At 48.1% G+C, this 18,338-nt stretch overlaps 3 protein-coding genes and 1 long non-coding RNA gene across 10 annotated transcripts; 1 reads left to right on the plus strand and 3 right to left on the minus strand.

The window, feature by feature from the left end:
- Positions 1 to 130: 130 nt before the first annotated feature.
- On the plus strand, positions 131 to 2,774 carry LOC6507473 (FK506-binding protein 5). 2 transcript variants are annotated; one of them, XM_044714843.1, is made up of 3 exons: positions 131 to 579; positions 772 to 1,269; positions 1,330 to 2,774. In XM_044714843.1, the coding sequence occupies exons 2-3, from the start codon at positions 1,224 to 1,226 to the stop codon at positions 2,745 to 2,747; spliced, it is 1,464 nt and encodes a 487-aa protein (XP_044570778.1). In that variant the 5' UTR covers positions 131 to 579; positions 772 to 1,223; the 3' UTR covers positions 2,748 to 2,774. The 2 variants fall into 2 exon arrangements, with proteins under 2 accessions (XP_044570778.1, XP_044570779.1); XM_044714844.1 differs by lacking the exons at positions 131 to 579; positions 772 to 1,269 and having other exon boundaries at positions 1,302 to 2,774.
- On the minus strand, positions 2,756 to 7,435 carry LOC6507579 (FACT complex subunit spt16). Of its 2 annotated transcripts, XM_001955906.4 has the most exons (9): positions 7,211 to 7,435; positions 6,725 to 6,988; positions 6,363 to 6,662; positions 5,122 to 6,299; positions 4,195 to 5,061; positions 3,869 to 4,137; positions 3,656 to 3,806; positions 3,450 to 3,569; positions 2,756 to 3,049 (listed from the first exon to the last, which is right to left on the minus strand). In XM_001955906.4, the coding sequence occupies exons 1-9, from the start codon at positions 7,274 to 7,276 to the stop codon at positions 2,896 to 2,898; spliced, it is 3,369 nt and encodes a 1,122-aa protein (XP_001955942.1). In that variant the 5' UTR covers positions 7,277 to 7,435; the 3' UTR covers positions 2,756 to 2,895. The 2 variants fall into 2 exon arrangements, with proteins under 2 accessions (XP_001955942.1, XP_014765334.1); XM_014909848.3 differs by lacking the exon at positions 3,450 to 3,569.
- Positions 7,436 to 7,662: 227 nt separating this feature from the next.
- On the minus strand, positions 7,663 to 18,318 carry LOC6507578 (carbohydrate sulfotransferase 11). 5 transcript variants are annotated; one of them, XM_032454798.2, is made up of 9 exons: positions 17,840 to 18,318; positions 16,567 to 16,969; positions 9,375 to 9,587; positions 8,960 to 9,107; positions 8,798 to 8,864; positions 8,583 to 8,727; positions 8,352 to 8,507; positions 7,962 to 8,299; positions 7,663 to 7,894 (listed from the first exon to the last, which is right to left on the minus strand). In XM_032454798.2, exons 2-9 carry the CDS (start codon positions 16,708 to 16,710, stop codon positions 7,801 to 7,803), a joined length of 1,305 nt encoding a protein of 434 aa, XP_032310689.1. In that variant the 5' UTR covers positions 16,711 to 16,969; positions 17,840 to 18,318; the 3' UTR covers positions 7,663 to 7,800. The 5 variants fall into 5 exon arrangements, with proteins under 5 accessions (XP_032310689.1, XP_032310690.1, XP_001955941.2 ...); XM_032454799.2 differs by having other exon boundaries at positions 9,375 to 9,569; positions 16,567 to 16,978; XM_001955905.4 differs by having other exon boundaries at positions 16,567 to 16,978.
- On the minus strand, positions 10,326 to 16,370 carry LOC123257123. Its single transcript, XR_006507081.1, has 3 exons — positions 14,620 to 16,370; positions 11,355 to 14,568; positions 10,326 to 11,303 (listed from the first exon to the last, which is right to left on the minus strand). It is a non-coding gene; the product is annotated as an uncharacterized LOC123257123 (long non-coding RNA).
- Positions 18,319 to 18,338: the final 20 nt, after the last annotated feature.

Raw genomic sequence — 18,338 nt, forward strand, 5'->3', positions numbered from 1 at the left:
TTTAATCTGGCAGACCACTGGTTTATCAGAGTGGTATAATTTATCATTTTATTTGGCTTATTGGACGTGCACTATCTATTCCTTTTTAGCGCTCTTTTTTACTTGGAAGTACTTACTTTTTATTTCTCCACAGATAAACACTATCTACACTCCGCGGCATGCCCATTGAACCTTATCAGCCTCCCCCACTTCGCATGGCATAGTAGATCTCATACTTATTCAAAATACTCATTCATTGACACATCCTTCCTCCACCTCCAAGGGGCGCATGGAGCCTCTAATGGCGATGCAAATGAGATGAAATTAATCGGAAAGTTAGGAACAATCAAATCGGCTACGGAATAGGCTAGGTACTTGCTCAATACGAAGTTAACGACGGCTCTATTAGGTTTAATTATTTATTGGTGTTGTGCGCCTCTCGAATCGATTATTTTTGTAGCTTTTAACTTATTTGAATTGAATATTGAATCTGAATATTGTTGCTCGCCTCCGGCTCCGGCTCCGGCTCCACTCGATTCGATTCGAACAGTTCGAATACGCTCGACCGTTGACGATTAAGCTTTAAATGTGCTTAGCCAAGTAAGTGTGGAAATGGAATAAAGTGCATGGAAATAAAACGCCAGACCCTTGTTTGTTGTTCCTCCCCCAGTCCTGCTCCTGGTAGTGATGGGAAACGCACCGTACCTATACCCTCTCCTGGGAACTCAATTTTCAGATTTCTACTTCTACTACTCTTAAGGACATTTATTTTATCTTCCTCTACTGAAACAGATTAAGTGAAATTTGAATTTTCAATTCAACAATACATACTTGAAGCTCCCGATTGAAGTATACCCGATTCGCTCAAAGGCCCCGCTCTCTTTCCCACCACGGACTCCCGATTCCTCCTCTTCTGGGAGACAATATGTCACCAGGCATCGATCAAACTTCAGGACATCTCTGCGGCCTGGCAACGGGCGCCATTGAAACCCAAATGTCAGGCAATAACCGCAAGGGAGCGGCAGAGGCGGCCGCAGGAGGAGCAGCGGCTAACTAATGCCTGGCAGAGTGCACATCCAAGTTCATTAGACTTTGATGGGTGCGGGAGGACGACTCAACACGAAATGGAAAGTTTCGGCAAACCCACATCCTACTCGTAAATCGCAGCGCAAAAGTTTCCAAGTCTAAAAATACCCCGGCACTTGAAGGCAATCGATGTGCCACGCCAGGAGCAGCTGGCAGAGATGAGCGAACGCGAGGCAGAATCGGACGAGGACTGCGAGGTCTACTGTAAGTTGTATTCTGGTCCTTAGGGCGAAAGCATGTCACTTCTCATGGATTATTCCGCAGTCCTGAAGCCGGTCAACGAGTACAACATTGTGGACAGGATCAAGGAGGCCAACAAGGAGCTCTTTGCCCCGGACGACGGACTCGCCGATGGCAACGGCAAGGTGACCAAAGTAAAGTTCGCTTTGAACTTGGAGGACTACGAGCCCACTGACCAGCAGAAGGACTTGAGCCCCAGTCCGCCAGATGAACTTCTGCAGCAGCTGTCCCAATTGAAGCTGAAGCCCATTGCGGAGGAGCCGCCAGCTGCTTCGGTTGCAGAGGAGGCCCCAGTGCCCCCACTTGAAGTTCCCGAAGTGGAAGAGGTGGAGGAGGAGGAGATATGCGAGGAAATCCTGGACCTAACAGAGGTGGTCCAAGAGTCGGTAGTACAGGAAGCTATCCCAGTCGACGACGAAGACGACTTCTCCGGGGTGGATGAGGCTGACTTGGATGACTCCCCCTCGAAGAAGGATTTTGCCCCTCCCGCAGCCTTTCAGATCAAGCAGAGCACCTTCGACCAGGATGAATCGGACCAGAAGAGCCTGACCAACCTGCTCACCGAATCCGACTGCGAGGAGGAAGAGCGCACCCTCAACGAGGCCCGGCAGAAACTGAGGGATGCCTACAAGAATCTGTACAAGACCCTCGATCCCAAGCAGCAGGCTACCATCGACAGGCTAACGGGACTGGAGGAGGAGGCCCCTTCGTCTGCTCCTAATCCTATTGCTGCCCCCGAAGACGAAGAAGATAACCTGTCCATCATCGTGGCCAGCTACATTCCGGAGGACTTTGAGCTCAATGAGCAGAGCATTTACTTTAAAAAAGAGGAGCCGCTGTCGGAGGACGGTCTGAAAGAGGTCTGCACAGCCACCTGTCCCAAAGCCACCTCCAAAACATTCTTCACTTCGCGCAGCTTCAGCTTCCGCCGCAGGACCAAGCCCACGCCCACGCCGTCGTCAGCTTCCGCCTCGGGGTCTGCCGCTTCACCCACCATTCGGATGAACTACAAGATCTGCTGCGAGCATCGCCATTCGCTCCAGGGTAAGCTCCCGCGCTACACGGGCTACATGTCGGAGTACGGCCTGAGTGCCCAGCAGCTGCAGAAGCGGGAGCAGCAGATTCGTCGGAAGCAGCGCTTCTCCATGGAGCAGACCCTCAACCGCAACGAGCAGGAGCTCAAGAAGATGCAGGACAACGAGCGCGCCTTCACCACCTGGCTGAAGAACAAGATGCGGTACCCGATTAACAAGACCCGCAATATGTTCGACGCCCACAAGAGGCGGGGCAGCGTTGCCGCAGCCGGAAATTCGGCGAGTTCCCGACAGCACCACGGGCATCTCCTCGAGGAGCAGCCCTGCGGGGGACGCAGGAGACGTCGCGACAGCGGAGACGAGGTGGTGCACGCCTACCGACACCTTCTGGGCAGCTGGAATAAGTAGCCGCAACACAGTTTCTTACTTTAGTTTATTACATAAATGTATAGTCGTATTACATTTAATTTTAATACAACTTTCGGAGCGACAATGGGGTGGTGGAGCGGGTCCTTTCAAACAGGTTGACAGTGTGATAACAAGGGGCTTAAATATTTTAGTGTCGCGACTTCTTCGACTTGTGACCGTTGTCGCGGCTGTCGTCCCGCGAGCGCTTGCGATCCTTGTCCTTGCTGCTCTTGTGTCCCGAGGACGAGGAGGAATGATGCTTGTCTCGGCTTTGGTACTTGTCCTTGGACGACTTCGATGGGCTTTAAATAGATCGCAAAAAGATTTCGTCAGTACCGTCTTCTGGCTTTTAATTTGAATATATGTTTTTTAATTTTGTAAATTTTGCAGCAAGCAATGGGTTAATGAATGGGGTATCTGTGGGGGTTTTAGTAAGGAACTTGGTGACATTCGAATACAAACTTAAAACTGAACCATTGGGTGAAATGGAAACAAAGACTCTTGCGTTCGGATTATTAAAAACAATTAGATTTGAACCTTTAAGATATTTTGAAAAAACAAGAGTTGGATGACGAATCGGGGATTAATTTCGAAAACTTTATGTAAGTGGGGTGTTAAATGGTGTGGCATGCGCTTGCTTGAGTGATTAAATTGGCCGGAAGTTGGAGTATTAGCTTTCTGGCGGGGCTTCCCGTAACAAACCTAGATGAGCTGCCATGTTTGGAGCTGGAGGACTTTAAATGCGAAGAAGAGGAAGAGGAGTTCGACTTATGCTTTTTACTGTGCGACGACGACGATCGCTGCTCCTCGCGTTCGCGGCGACTGTGATGGGTGTAGAACGGGGATTGATATATTCATATTACGGAAGAGATCTTACAGAAGAGTGGCGTAAGGGAGCCATTTCATACCTGTGCTTTGAACTCTTGTTGTGTTTCTTGGACTCGTATTTGCCGTTGCGCTTGTCGTCGGTATTGTAATCATGGTTGCGATCCTCCTCGGCGGCTTCCCTCTCCAGGTCAGACCAATCCTTGCCGGATTCTTCGTCAGAGCCGAGGTCCTCTGCAAGTAGACAATAAAAGTTAAAAATACGGCTGGTTTGGAGATCGAATGCTGGAATATACCATCGCTCTCGTCGCTCTCATCCTCGGAGGCCTCTGAGTATTCGGAATCATCTTCGTCCGACTCCTCGTCCGAGTCGGCGTCTGTGGGGTTGTAGGCCTCATCTTCCTCAGACTCGGCCGTCTCATTCTCGTCTTCGCTACCCGATTCCGGGTCCAAGAAAGTCCAGCCGCCCTGCTCAAAGAATCCCTCGGGATCGTCTGTGATGGTCTTCATGATCTTCTGCCAGTTGAGGGACTGCACACCCTCCGAGTAGCGGATGTCGCAGGAGCTGGAAAAAGCAACCAAATATAAAAACAAATTCAAACAATTGAAGGAGACCACGTACTTGAGCCACTCCTTGACGTGGTCCAGCATGTTCATGGGGATGGCATTGACCATGGCCACCTTTTTGTTGTACTCCTTGAAGACAAATATCATGTCGAAGTTGCGCAGGTGGAACTGAACGCGCTCGAAGTGCACCAATTCGACATCATCTAAAGTGATGACGAACGGCGGCCACTCAGTGAGGTTCACCAACGACCCGGAGGTGGGCTGCAGCGTCACTGTGCTGCGGAAGGGGGCTCCCGGGAATCCCAGCTCACGGAATGGAGTGTCAAACTCCACCACAGACTTCGTCATTGTCTCCACCTTCTCGCAGAAACTCTTGAACGCCGTCTTGAGCTTGTGGCGCAGTTCGCGCTCAGACTGCTCCGCTGCCAGATCGTCGCGGTCGTGCATGTGCTGGTGCTTGCCCAAGTCCGTGGTGATCTCGCCCACCTCCGTGTAGAACTGCACATCCACGTGCTTCTTCTTGCCGAACATAATGGCGTACTTGAGGTGGAAGTGGAGCAGGATAATCATTTCCCCGTCGCAGGGCTGGAAGAAGGCGCTCTTTATGTTGTTGTAGAGGATGTCCACCTTGTCGCCGCGCACAGAGATGTAGCGGAATCCGTTGGTGTGCGCCTCCAAGCTTCCAGTCATGCGCTTTGTGACAATGTTGGGACGGATATAGAGGTCCTTGAGCTTGGGATTACCCTTGTTCTGCGACAGAATCAACGTGTCCTGCTTCACCAGATCCTCTTTTTCGCGCTCCTCTGCCTCTCGAGTCTTGAAGCGCTTCTGCACCTCCTTAATGAGTCGGAAAGCGTTGTTCAAATTTCCGGAGGGAGCAGCCACTTCGCCGTGCTCCTTGACATTGGAGCTGCGGTATGTGCTGCATGCGAAAAATAATATGAAACTCAAGCCGAATTATGTTATACTCTATTTTACTTACACTTCCTTTACGAAGGTGGCCTCCGGTTGGGGATAGAGTCCGCCCTCGTTACGTCCCATGGTGGCTCCCGGGTGAAAGAAGTTGATACGCAAGTACGTGTACTCGCCTTCCACCGACTGCGAAATATTCTTGATGGTCGAAATGTGGAACGGCACCTGAATGCCGAAGACGGGCATGATGACAGTCTCGTATTTTTTGTCCACGAACAGCTTTAGTTCCTTGACGTCCGTCTCCCTCGGCATCTGGCTGATGGATTTGTAGGAGACTGTGTTCTTCCGGACCTTCTCAACCTCCTTTGAGTTTCCCTGCTTGGCCAGACGCTCCTTGGCGCGCTCGTTCAGCTGCTGAGCCAGCTCCCGCTGATGCTCCTTGCGCTTCTCCTCAGTATTGATTTCGTTCCGCAGCTTGGACTCGAGGACGGCATTACGCTTGCTACGGCCAAGAATTTCGGTGCCTTGATCTTCCTTAGTTGCCTTCTTGTCGTCGACATCCTCCTCCTCACTGTCGTCCTTTATGAAGATGCCCACGTTCTTGATCTTCTTTTTCGAGGGCGTCATCACACTGGCGGGAGACTGTTCGCCCACCAGAACGGTGTCTCCGATGAAGAGCGCGTAAGTCTTGCCCTCCTTATCGGCGGCCTCGGGATTGGTCAGATTCGAGATGCCCACATGGAGGTTGAACACCATGTTTTTCTTTATCAACGCTTGGCACTTCGGCCCGATCACTATCGAGTTTTCCCGAAACTCAAGGCCCATGGCGAAGCCAAAGCTCTTCGTCAGGTTCTCCACCATACTGGGCTTCTCCTTTTTGACGAAGGCCACCGTCTTTTCGTATATGTCGCACAGCTTTGTTCCCGGCACGAGCAGTTTGAGAATCTCCTCCTGCACACTTACCAGAAATGTGTAGTTCTCCTGCATGGCGTCGGTGGGGTTGACGAGGAATGTGCGCGAGATGTTGGAGCAATAGCACTTGTAGCGCGCGCCGAGCGAGCAAACTATTACGCCGAAATGCAAGATATTCTTGTCCGCAGCAGCCGAAAACTTCAGACTGTATGCTCCGCCCGACTGGATTATCGGTGGGTAGGCCATGTCCAGCAGTCGTGGGTCCAGTCCGCTGGTGTACTTCTTCTCTGTGATGGCCGTCTCGCAGCCATCCGCCAGCTTAACGTGCTTCACTTTCTGTGGGTTAACCAATGGAAGTTAGTGGACAGCTTGCGGATATTTCAGAAATTCAAAGCATACCCTATCAGAGTCGATAATGTCCATGATTTCATCTTTGAGATACTTGTTGAAAATGTCCATGGACACCAGAGAGGCCTTGCGTATGTTGTTTATCTCCGACTCGTCCTTGGGACACATGAGATAGGCTATGATGCTGCTAATGTCGACATGGTCGAACTTGGAGTCCATCAGGGACTTCTTCCAGGCCTCACTGAACTCGCCCGGATAGGCGTCCTTGATGAAGACTCCCAGGCGCTTTCCCTTCTTCGAGTTCTGGATCACCTTGATCAGCTTCTCGAAGTTTCCCTTATCCTTGTCGGTCTGAAAGGGGGAGGAGATCAGGATAAGATTGCTTGCTGGGTTGAACAGCCCTGCGAACTTACTCTGTCCCTCACAAGGAGCTTGATCTCTGGCACCCCCTCCTCACTTATGTTCTGGGTCTGTTTCAGGAACTCGATCTTCTTTTTGCTGGTGAGGAAGTATATGGCGTCGGATGCGAACACTGAGATGGTGTCTGTAAGCTCGTAGCCAAGCAGCCAGAGCTGCAGGGCCATGGACTTGGCGTAGATCACATCGTCGTCGGTGCCCACCACGCTCATGATGCAGTCCAGGTTGCTGAGCGAGTCATCGTGTCCGGTGCTGGGCGCCTGTGCAAAAAATGTAAAGGAGAGTGTTCAGAGATATCCATCTTCGCGCCTAACCTAACTCGGAATGCTACGCTCGTTGTTTATCACCTTTTTCCATAAAGTATGGAATTTCATCACAACTGCTAATATTGTTTATACTATCTATGTGCATTGGAATTTCTGAGCGTGCCGGGGCTCCTGTAGGCACAAAAGTGGCCTGGGGATCCGCAGCCAAAAACTCACCTTCCATTCAGTGTACAGGCGCTTCACGCGGCGCACAAACGCCTCCTTATCCAGCACGAAGCTCATCTTGCGTTTTGATCCACCGGAGTCGGTCGGGAGGTGCAATTGCAGACGTAAATTCAGTTAAACAAAATTAAACAAAATACAACACATTTGCGAATTCCGGGCGAAAAAATTGCGCGGCGGCGCGAGAGCAAGAAGAAGACACAGCGTCGTGATCTGGCGCCAATCTCGTGAGTTTGGTATTTTTTTTCGCCGTGAGCAACGGTCCCATTCAAATTTTCCATCCCTAACCAGTGTTGAAAAGCATGTGAAAAATAACGATAATTTTTTTCAAAAGATTTTCTTTTAATTTCCTGAGAACAAAAATATCAACCCCAGTCAAAATATGAATTTCCATATATATATTAATATGTATAGAGCTCCCATTTAAGAAACGTTAAAACCATTCATTTAAATTTAGTTAATTTTATTATTGTATTCATTCAGTATTATCAACATTTGCAATTACGTACTGTGACGGCTAATATGTGAGTTCGTTGAACTTGATTCATTGGTTGTTAGCAAAGTCTAAGATTAAAGGACTGGGATTAACTTTTTGAGCCCGCAGGACTGCCGGCCTCGTCGGGCTGGGCCACCTGCAGATATTCCTGGATGTCATAGTCGAACAGCTCAAAGTCGTATCTGAAGAACACAGAAAAATAAGATGAAATCTTGAGTTTGGACCATGGATTTTAAAATGAACACCCACTTGTAATACTCGTAGAGCTCCAGCATCTCTTGTCGGGTAAGCTGTGCATAGAACTGCTGCTGGAGATCGTGCGTCTTGCGACCCTTGCCCATGTTGCGCCACACGGGGGCTATCACCCGATTCAGGCCAGTCTTTTCGATTAGATATAATTGATCCTCCGCCAGGGACTCGAACTTCAGTATCATGTCGAACCGGATGAGGCAGGGAGTGCAGAAGGAAGTGGCTGCCACGAAGTGCATGTCGATGAAGCTGTTCCGCTTCACCTGGTCGAGGAGCCAGTGCACGAATTCCGGGAACGAGGGGAACTTGGTGTTGGCCGCCCGAGCAGCCAGAGAAGGCTAAAAAGTGATTCATTTTATTAAATTCTCATTCCCCTAATAGCAGACTTACCCTCTTGCGATAGTTTCGCACAATGCTGCGTCCCAATTTGTCATGAAAGGAGTAGGGAAGGGCGAACACCATCTTGTCGCGGTAGGCGCTCAACAGACGCTCGAAGGGATTGCGGGCTATGATGAAGGTCAGCGAGTAGTTCTGGGCCTCACGCAGCTAGCAGGGGGATAACAAACGAATTGAAACTTAATATGCTCCAGTAAACAATCCTTTTCGGCAAAGTTAACCAACCTCGTCGAGCGTAACCCGGGGATAGCGCTCCCTGGCTAGATTGAGAAGAATCTTTTTGGTTTTGCGCAGATAACTGGGTGAGTAGCCGGCCAGGACATTGAAGTTGAACATCCAGGATGACGAGGCGGCCTTAAAGACGTTGCACCTGGTGGGATTGGAAGGGTTTCAAGCTATTAGTAAGTTAGTATAAGGAGTTTATGGGAAGATGAACCCACCAGATAATGTGATACTTTTTATTGACCAAGAATTCCCACGTGTTTGGGGTGTGCCACGAGTCGTGACCTGTAAGTAAGATGGATGGATGGATAACAGGAATAAGTAATGTGCGAGCCCCGAAATGTATGCCACGGAATTTGGTTTCCCTGGAAATCGCCTACCTAGGACGTCTAGGCCGTAGGCGGAGCACTTGTCCTTCAAGCGCTCCCTCCGCTGATCCATCCGCTGCTCCACCTGAAGCATTTCCTGCGGCGTGAGGCTCTCCACGGCATACTCGGGGATGAGGGGCAGGAGCGTCTGGTTGCTGTCCTGCGGATGGATGTGCAAATAAAGTTTTTAGCCTCATCGAAAAAACAAAGCAGCGCAGTGGGGTGGGTAGATATGGGAGTGGGATCGAATCGAATGCCGTGCCCAAATGCCTGTCTGCCGATGCGACGCGCTAATGCGCAATCAATTTGGCTTCTCTGAATTTGACTTTTGTTTACATCATTAATTATACCAGCCTGTGCTGTGAGTGTTTGGTGTGGTGTGGTGTGTTGTGGTGTGTTGTGGTGTTTGTGTGGGTTACATATTTACTTTATCAACATAGCGCCACTTGTTCTTTGTCTTGCCCGTTGCCACCACGGTCAGGTCCTTGTTTTTGTTCTTGTTAAGCAGCAGCACCGGATACCGGGCTACCGGATACTGCGATTGCTGGTGTTGCTGCTGCTGCTCTCGTTGCGGCTGATCCTGTTGATGCTGCTGCTGCTGCTGCTGATGCTGCGGGTGTGGCTGTTGCACATTAAAGGCCTAGAAAATCAGTTGGGTTTGTTGGATTGGCATTCTGCGGATTCTCGGGCTGGAGTCTATGTGGGTTAGCAGGCAAGGATGACGTGGCGTATGCGTAATATACAAGCGTTGTTGTGTCAAGGTCTCCGCCCCCGGCTCAATCTTGATCTCAGTCGGAATCTCAATCGCAATCCCAATTAAAAGCCAGCCAGACGCCAGTGCCAACTGTCATCTGGAAATCCCGACATGAATCAAGTGGCAACTAAATGCGCGATTGCGGACAACTTGGCGCTGGCGTCGTGGCAGGCACTTTGCATGTGGCTCGCGCCACTTACAGCACTACATGGGTATACCCTGTCCGAGGGGCAGGGTCGGGTAGGATTAATTAATGGTTGTGGAAGCTAAGCGCGCTGAATACTGATGAATTTTTATAGAGGAATAGTAAGTCTGCTTTATGGTTGTGACGAACACGGTGTAGTGGATACCGACTGGTTGCATACTCTGCCTACGGGAACGGCCTAGCTCAGTGAAGAGGCAAGGGGGTCGGTTACTTCCTAATCAGCATCACCGCCACACAATAAAAATTTGTAGACAGAGTTAGGAAAGGGGATACAGTCCTCTGGAAGGATATGAAGTCGAGACAGGAAACCATGCTGATTGAAGAACGAAGGTGGTGAGGTTCTTCTGCTTTGCCCGCCCTACCTGTAAAGAAACAACAACGAATTGCTGGTGCCCTTACCCATATTGAAATCGATCAGCTCAGGTGCCCATACAAATTCTAAATTTACTTCATTTCAAAATCAAACTTCAATACAAAATCATAATAGCTTCTTCTTCAGACTCATGCTTAACCTAAACCCTTACTCCTAATTGGTCCTAATCCTACAAAATGAGTTTACTTTAGCTTAATTAACAAATTGGAATATAATGTAAAAATGTGTGGATAAAGAATTATATGTATGAATGTGAAGTAGGAGTTAAGTTATAACGTCTACCCAATCATTTTGATATGGACTGACTATTCATATGTTTTCCTCTAGAGGCACTGTTACATGATCAAGTTTGTTACATGACAATGTTTACTCACGAAACCATCCCTCGAAGTCCGCAGGCCTGTAGACGAGAACGCTGGATGTTTTGGGGTGATCAGGTTAAAAGCGAATTAGATTATGGAGTTTGATGTACATGTGCCTCTTATCAATGCTCTACAGAAAACAAAAGATGAGTCTATGCACGATCCAAAATGACTTACAAAAACTAATGAAAAATTAAATTCTACTTAATAATACATTAATCCTGGCGCAGCTTGTCGCGCTTCTCTCCTGGTTGTTGTTGTTCTCGTTGAATCGTCACTATGGACGAGATGTCTGCCTCAGCGATCGTCGGCTAGCCCATCAGGTTAAATGCGGTCGGCTCAAACGAACATGCGGTTCTGCTCCGGAAAGTGAGGTTATGTCCTCCACGCTCCTGGGTTGGCCAGGTTCCAGCCCGCTCCTGATCTTCTGCGGCCCCAATCACGCACACGTCGCCGGTCACAGACCTCGCCGATCGCGGTTCGAGTCTGGACCGGGTTCGCGCACGTTTAGGGGCTGATCGAGGAAAGCTTTTCCTGGATCCCTGGCCGATGATCCACGCGGTGTCTCCGCCGTAGACCTCTGGGTCGAAACTCGATCGGTGGCTTGACGTAGGCTTTTGGCGAGCGCTACGTAAACGATCGGGTGGGTTTCCTAACACTTCCTAGAACACCTTATATTATTACTCTACTTAGCGACATATTAGCCGGCTCACCTGGAGTCTTTTTCGCCACAACCACAACACACGTGCAGCGGCGAACGGCTGGGCTCATCCACAGCCAACGTTCGGCTTCTGATCTCAGTCTCCTGGTGTACCGTGTTCGGTACTATCCCAGTTTCCACGTTGGCGATATTCACTATTTCTTTTGGTTGTAGACAACTTCTAACTTTGGCGTTTTGATTGCAAAAGAACCAGCCAAGCAAGCGGAAATTCAGTTGTCAAAATTGCCAGATGGATGGGGTTGCCAGATTGTTTGCCTTAACAGCTTTAAAGGGCTGTAACAGCGATCTGTTATCGACTTATTTTTATTCGACTACTAACTATCGTCTACTAACTATCGACTATGGTTTGTTTACCTTTAGAGTTTAACTTTTCTGTTTATTTTTCATAAAAATCATATTCGTACCCTCACACCACAGGTTTTATCGACCTGATAATAAAAGGAGATGAAAGCTGAAAAAGGGTACTTCACCAAAGGTCTTTTGCATGGAAACTCCTAACTCCTTTCCATTGATGTCTTCGAGCAGATATAACGACTGCCCTCTCTTCTCCTTTACTCTGGCCTTGATTCCCACCGGTGACAATTTTGCGTTGATATGCTTAGCCTGGTTGCTTAGAACGAAATTTCTCTTTTTACGGTTGACGCGCTCCGCCGCGTTGGATTGCGGAGAGTAAGCACCAGTGAAATTATGTTGGATTCCATGCTTGGATGTAAAGGCTGCGAAGTCCTGGCTTTTAAACTGAGTGCCATTATCGCTAACCAAAACCTCAGGAGTTCCAAAACATACAAAAATCTCATCTTCTAAATAATCCCTCACTACCTTGGACGTGAACTACTTTTAGCTCTGAGATTGTTGAAGAACTCTTCATGACAGTGGCAGTTCTGGTATTGGGGCGAGTTCTAGGAACGGCACCTGTTCGCGAGTTTAAATTGGATCCATTTTGACCCCTCGGAACTTCTAAGGTAGAGTCTTGTGATCCTCGCGTGCTGTTATTTAGCTGCGAAGATAAGCATGGTTGTCGACAATTTGGACACGTTTCATTTTGCTGTAACCATGCAGTTACGCACGTTCGATGAAAGCGGTGTTGACACGGAGTTTCGACAAATTCTATCTCGGCGTTGGTATCATTGCATACGGAGCATTGCACCGACTCAACGGCCAATCTTGAACTATTTTCAGGACTGCGCCGGACTGACATTATTTCGATTTCGATATTCAACAACTAAAAGATAACGAAAGCTGATTGATAATATTTCTATTATTTTCCCTATTTAATTTCGGAAACCTGAACTTTATGGGATATCTGGGGCTTATCCTTTGCTGTATCGATTTCATTTAATATATTGCAAGGTTTACTGTCTGTCTCTTCATATTTCTATTGAATCTAAAACAAACTGATGTGTTCATTGCGCTAAATGAAAGAGTATACTGCTGAAATACTCCAACCAATATAATTCTCAATTTCATTTAGGCAACTTTCTGTCAATAATAAAGGGTGAAAATTGAAGCCAAAATATTGAAAAATGAGGTATTGCTGAATTTCCAACAATTACAATTCTCGAATTTATGAATATTTATGGTTGGATGAGTTGATCAAGGGATAAGAAGGAGTTATTGCTGAAACATTCCAGCCAATACAGTCTCGACTTCTTGTTCCTTAAATACATATATAAACACAAGGATATTTCAAGAGAAACATCTTCCTAATCCTTAATTTGTTCCCTGGTCTGGTTCTGAGGATTTCCCAAAACACAGCAATCCTAGTGGAATCAAAAGAAGGGTTTTCTGAAACTAAAGAAACTTGTTTGGAAGGCTGACTGTTAGGATAGGTTGGAGGTTAGCTCGTGAGAGCAGGGGCTGCGATTTGGTGTTTTGTTTGTTGCTTAGCTAGATGTTTTGCTAGCCCCACGTTGGGCGCCATTTTATTCTGTGACGAACACGGTGTAGTGGATACCGACTGGTTGCATACTCTGCCTACGGGAACGGCCTAGCTCAGTGAAGAGGCAAGGGGGTCGGTTACTTCCTAATCAGCATCACCGCCACACAATAAAAATTTGTAGACAGAGTTAGGAAAGGGGATACAGTCCTCTGGAAGGATATGAAGTCGAGACAGGAAACCATGCTGATTGAAGAACGAAGGTGGTGAGGTTCTTCTGCTTTGCCCGCCCTACCTGTAAAGAAACAACAACGAATTGCTGGTGCCCTTACCCATATTGAAATCGATCAGCTCAGGTGCCCATACAAATTCTAAATTTACTTCATTTCAAAATCAAACTTCAATACAAAATCATAATAGCTTCTTCTTCAGACTCATGCTTAACCTAAACCCTTACTCCTAATTGGTCCTAATCCTACAAAATGAGTTTACTTTAGCTTAATTAACAAATTGGAATATAATGTAAAAATGTGTGGATAAAGAATTATATGTATGAATGTGAAGTAGGAGTTAAGTTATAACGTCTACCCAATCATTTTGATATGGACTGACTATTCATATGTTTTCCTCTAGAGGCACTGTTACATGATCAAGTTTGTTACATGACAATGTTTACTCACGAAACCATCCCTCGAAGTCCGCAGGCCTGTAGACGAGAACGCTGGATGTTTTGGGGTGATCAGGTTAAAAGCGAATTAGATTATGGAGTTTGATGTACATGTGCCTCTTATCAATGCTCTACAGAAAACAAAAGATGAGTCTATGCACGATCCAAAATGACTTACAAAAACTAATGAAAAATTAAATTCTACTTAATAATACATTAATCCTGGCGCAGCTTGTCGCGCTTCTCTCCTGGTTGTTGTTGTTCTCGTTGAATCGTCACTATGGACGAGATGTCTGCCTCAGCGATCGTCGGCTAGCCCATCAGGTTAAATGCGGTCGGCTCAAACGAACATGCGGTTCTGCTCCGGAAAGTGAGGTTATGTCCTCCACGCTCCTGGGTTGGCCAGGTTCCAGCCCGCTCCTGATCTTCTGCGGCCCCAATCACGCACACGTCGCCGGTCACAGACCTCGCCGATCGCGGTTCGAGTCTGGACCGGGTTCGCGCACGTTTAGGGGCTGATCGAGGAAAGCTTTTCCTGGATCCCTGGCCGATGATCCACGCGGTGTCTCCGCCGTAGACCTCTGGGTCGAAACTCGATCGGTGGCTTGACGTAGGCTTTTGGCGAGCGCTACGTAAACGATCGGGTGGGTTTCCTAACACTTCCTAGAACACCTTATATTATTACTCTACTTAGCGACATATTAGCCGGCTCACCTGGAGTCTTTTTCGCCACAACCACAACACACGTGCAGCGGCGAACGGCTGGGCTCATCCACAGCCAACGTTCGGCTTCTGATCTCAGTCTCCTGGTGTACCGTGTTCGGTACTATCCCAGTTTCCACGTTGGCGATATTCACTATTTCTTTTGGTTGTAGACAACTTCTAACTTTGGCGTTTTGATTGCAAAAGAACCAGCCAAGCAAGCGGAAATTCAGTTGTCAAAATTGCCAGATGGATGGGGTTGCCAGATTGTTTGCCTTAACAGCTTTAAAGGGCTGTAACAGCGATCTGTTATCGACTTATTTTTATTCGACTACTAACTATCGTCTACTAACTATCGACTATGGTTTGTTTACCTTTAGAGTTTAACTTTTCTGTTTATTTTTCATAAAAATCATATTCGTACCCTCACATGGTGTTTCCTAAATGGACTGCTGAAAGTAACTACTGGAAGAGTGTACCAGACTCTTCTTTTTTCCCGACCTTTTTCCACCGAAAGTGGCGCTACGAGTATGACGTGAGCTGTTCGGAACTCGCCGGGGCTTGGGATGATGTGCAGCATAGGGGCATGCCCCTCTAACAATGTAGTGTGCGAGTGTGAGTGAACTGCTGTGCTTAATTATGCGTGTATGCCGCGTGAAATAAAAGCACCCAACAAAAAATAACCGGCCCACTCGGCGTATGCGTGTTTTTGCCTTTATGGCCGTTTTGGGGGGCTGCTGCCTGGGCATTTGTCATTTGGGTAATGTAATGCAAATTAGTAGTGGGTAAGCAACTATTGATTGAGGACCCAACCCATAGCTGCCTAGGAATCGATATCCTCCCAGGGCAGCCCCTTTGATGATTTTTTCATGATGCCACACGCAATTAAGTGTAATTTTGTGCGAAAGTTTTTTCCTCCTTTTTTGCCAGCCAAGGCCACTTGGACGGGCGCCCGAGAGTCTTCGGAGACCACGCAACCTAAGCGGCTTAGGCCGGGCCGGGCCAGGCCGGGCCAGGCCGGGTCGAAAAGGGTTGGGCTGGGGCGTGGTGTGCCGGGGGCGGATTTTCAGTGGAGAACACTTTGCGGGTCAGATGTGGAATATTCCGTCTTTATTCAGCATTTCAAGCACAAAGAGGCGATAAACCCGCCGAAAGCCCGCAGCTAATTTCGAATTAATTTGCACCTAATCAAGCGCCCGCTGCACACACTTAGAGCCACTCAGAAAAAAATGTTTGGGCGATAAAATTCAAGTTTTATGGAAATTGGTACCCCAGAACCCATTTCTCTCAGTGTCTCCCGCCGGCGAGAATTGAAGCGACAAGCGCGCACTCTGAAGAATGAAAGGCAAGCCAAAATGCTAAATCTCTAACGACTTTGATAAATAAACAATAACAAGATGCTTTCAGTTTTCAATTTTCAGCTTCAGCGTTTATCGTTTATTTATAGCGATCGTTTCGATTGCCCCGCTAATTTGTGTGTAAGTTTATTTTCACTCGGACCGCCCTTCACACCGTGTTTGTTTGCATAATCGGGGAGATGATTATTTCGAATCCAGCTGATCTGGACTTGCTGGTGGTTCGCAATCGGTTCTATCTGCTTTCTGCTTAATTATACGGTGATTGTTTTGTTGGCTGTGTGTTGGGGTGGCTGATGGCCCGAAACTGGAACCGAGTCGGGCAATCGATGGCCTGCAATTTGTTTGTTGTCAGGCGATGTGTGGTGGGCGGGGCGAACGGGGCGGCAACTAAAAGCGGCTATATGTACAGCTAATAATGCACAGAGAAAAAAATATAAGCTAAGTGATTTAATATCCACACAGGTCCACATCAACTTTTCTCTCTGCATTAGATTACAAGCCAGCAGACTGGGCCAGCAGATGTTGGCCGAGAAAGGGCTGAGGAACTATGTATACACTACCAAGCACCACCCTCAGATAATGACTACTGCACTACACTCACCTCGAATCCCCGGATCTTCTGCAGCTGCTCGTTCCACACCAGGTAGACGAGCGAGAGGGGCAGCAGGAGCAGCGACAAGGCCGTGAAGATGAGCAAGTACCGCCGGATGGCGCGACAGTTTGCCAGGCTCTTGCTCAATTTCATTTAAACTCGATTCTAACTGCATAGGAACTGGTTGGGCTTCTCTTCCTGGTCCGGCTTCCTGGGTCCTTCCTGCTCTCTGATATCGGATTTTGGCTGTGGGCTTACGTACATATAGCTATGTATATATGTGTATCGGCTATTGATAGTTGTGGGCATTTCCTGTGCGGAGCTACGCGGCCTGCAGTTGGCGACAAATTTTGTAAGTGCTGCTGCTCATCGTTGTGGACGACGCCGGGCCAGCTATATTTAGTCTTCTGTGCTAAATGTTCTTAATAAAAAAGAGAAATGAGCGGAAACCGAAAATATATTGAGTGGGCTTGGTGGACGGCGGCTCTCCACTACAGCTTTACGGCTGAAAATTGTGTCACTGCATCAGCTCGATATTCCACGCCGAACAATTGCTTTTATTCGGGCTGGGGGTGTGTTTGTGTGATTGCTTTTTTGTTTGACAGATTTTGTTTCTGGTTGCAGGCGCAGGCCAGGAAGCGCCGAGGCCAAGGCGAAAAGGGGAAGTCGAGTCGTTTATTGATTTTCTGCTCAACTCCAAACTCCTGTCTCCGCAGGCAGTGCACTGCGGTGGCACGAAGGCCGTCGAAGTGCCTTTTACGGCTTAGAAAGCATGCCTTTGTTTCAGGAAACTCCTTCAATTCACATTTTCACTCTTTTTTTCCATTCGACAGAAAAAGAAAACGAAACTGTTATTTTCACTTTGTGGGGCCTGATTATTGTATTATTATTTTTTAGATTCCATTCGCATACACGCCGCCACCAAACTTGGCAAACAAATGGCAGGCCAAGTGCTGGCCCATGAGGCGTATACGTAACGTGCTGGGCTCCTCCTCTCTCGCGTATCTCGCTGCTCTGCTCTTTTCATAACAAAAAAGGAAAACAGAGGGGCTAATGGAGGGCCACTTTTTGGTTTTTGTTGCGATTCAATTGTTTGCCAATTGAGGAGAAAAGCGCGCAATCAATATCAATTTGCAAAGCGTGCTGTGATTATTTTCAGCTGTTCTCCCTGATTGCCGCCCCGTCGCCCTCCGCCCCAAAGGATGCAATGGGGTGGACCCCCAGTTAGGGTGGAGGGGTGGAGAGGCCACCATCACCAAGTCACTCCGTTACGTTACGTTACCGTTCCGTCATCACCGCACAACGCACGTTTCACGAATGAAATCAAATGCGAAATGAGCGCACAGCCAGTGGGCCGAGCTGCTGGCCGAGGCAGCGCAGTTTCAGTTTCATTTCGCCAGTTTGAATGCCGCCGCTTGGCCATTCCGTTTAATGCTTTGTGTGCTCCGGGAGCGCATGCGATTCCTTGAGCTTTGTTTGGCGCTTCTTTACCTGTGCTTGCTGCTATCATGCCTCCAACAAGGCTGCCTTTTGTCGCTGCTCGGGGGTGGTTGTGCCACCTTTGATTTGTTTATCGGAGAGCGGGAGGCACTGCTTTCTGGGTTAACCTGCCAGACAAGACAACAACTTTTGTTTATTGCCGAGCGAAAGAGCCGGCAACGGTATTTGGGGAGCTCAGAGTGGAGAGCGCCCAACTGCGCAGAGAGCGAGTGTGGGTTTGCCGAGAAAGGTTTGCTGCCAAGGCATAGAGGGTGGTTTAAGAAGTTTCTACATCCCCAGAA

This window comes from Drosophila ananassae, chromosome 2R, assembly GCF_017639315.1.
Source record: "Drosophila ananassae strain 14024-0371.13 chromosome 2R, ASM1763931v2, whole genome shotgun sequence".
NCBI classification, from domain to species: domain Eukaryota; kingdom Metazoa; phylum Arthropoda; class Insecta; order Diptera; family Drosophilidae; genus Drosophila; species Drosophila ananassae.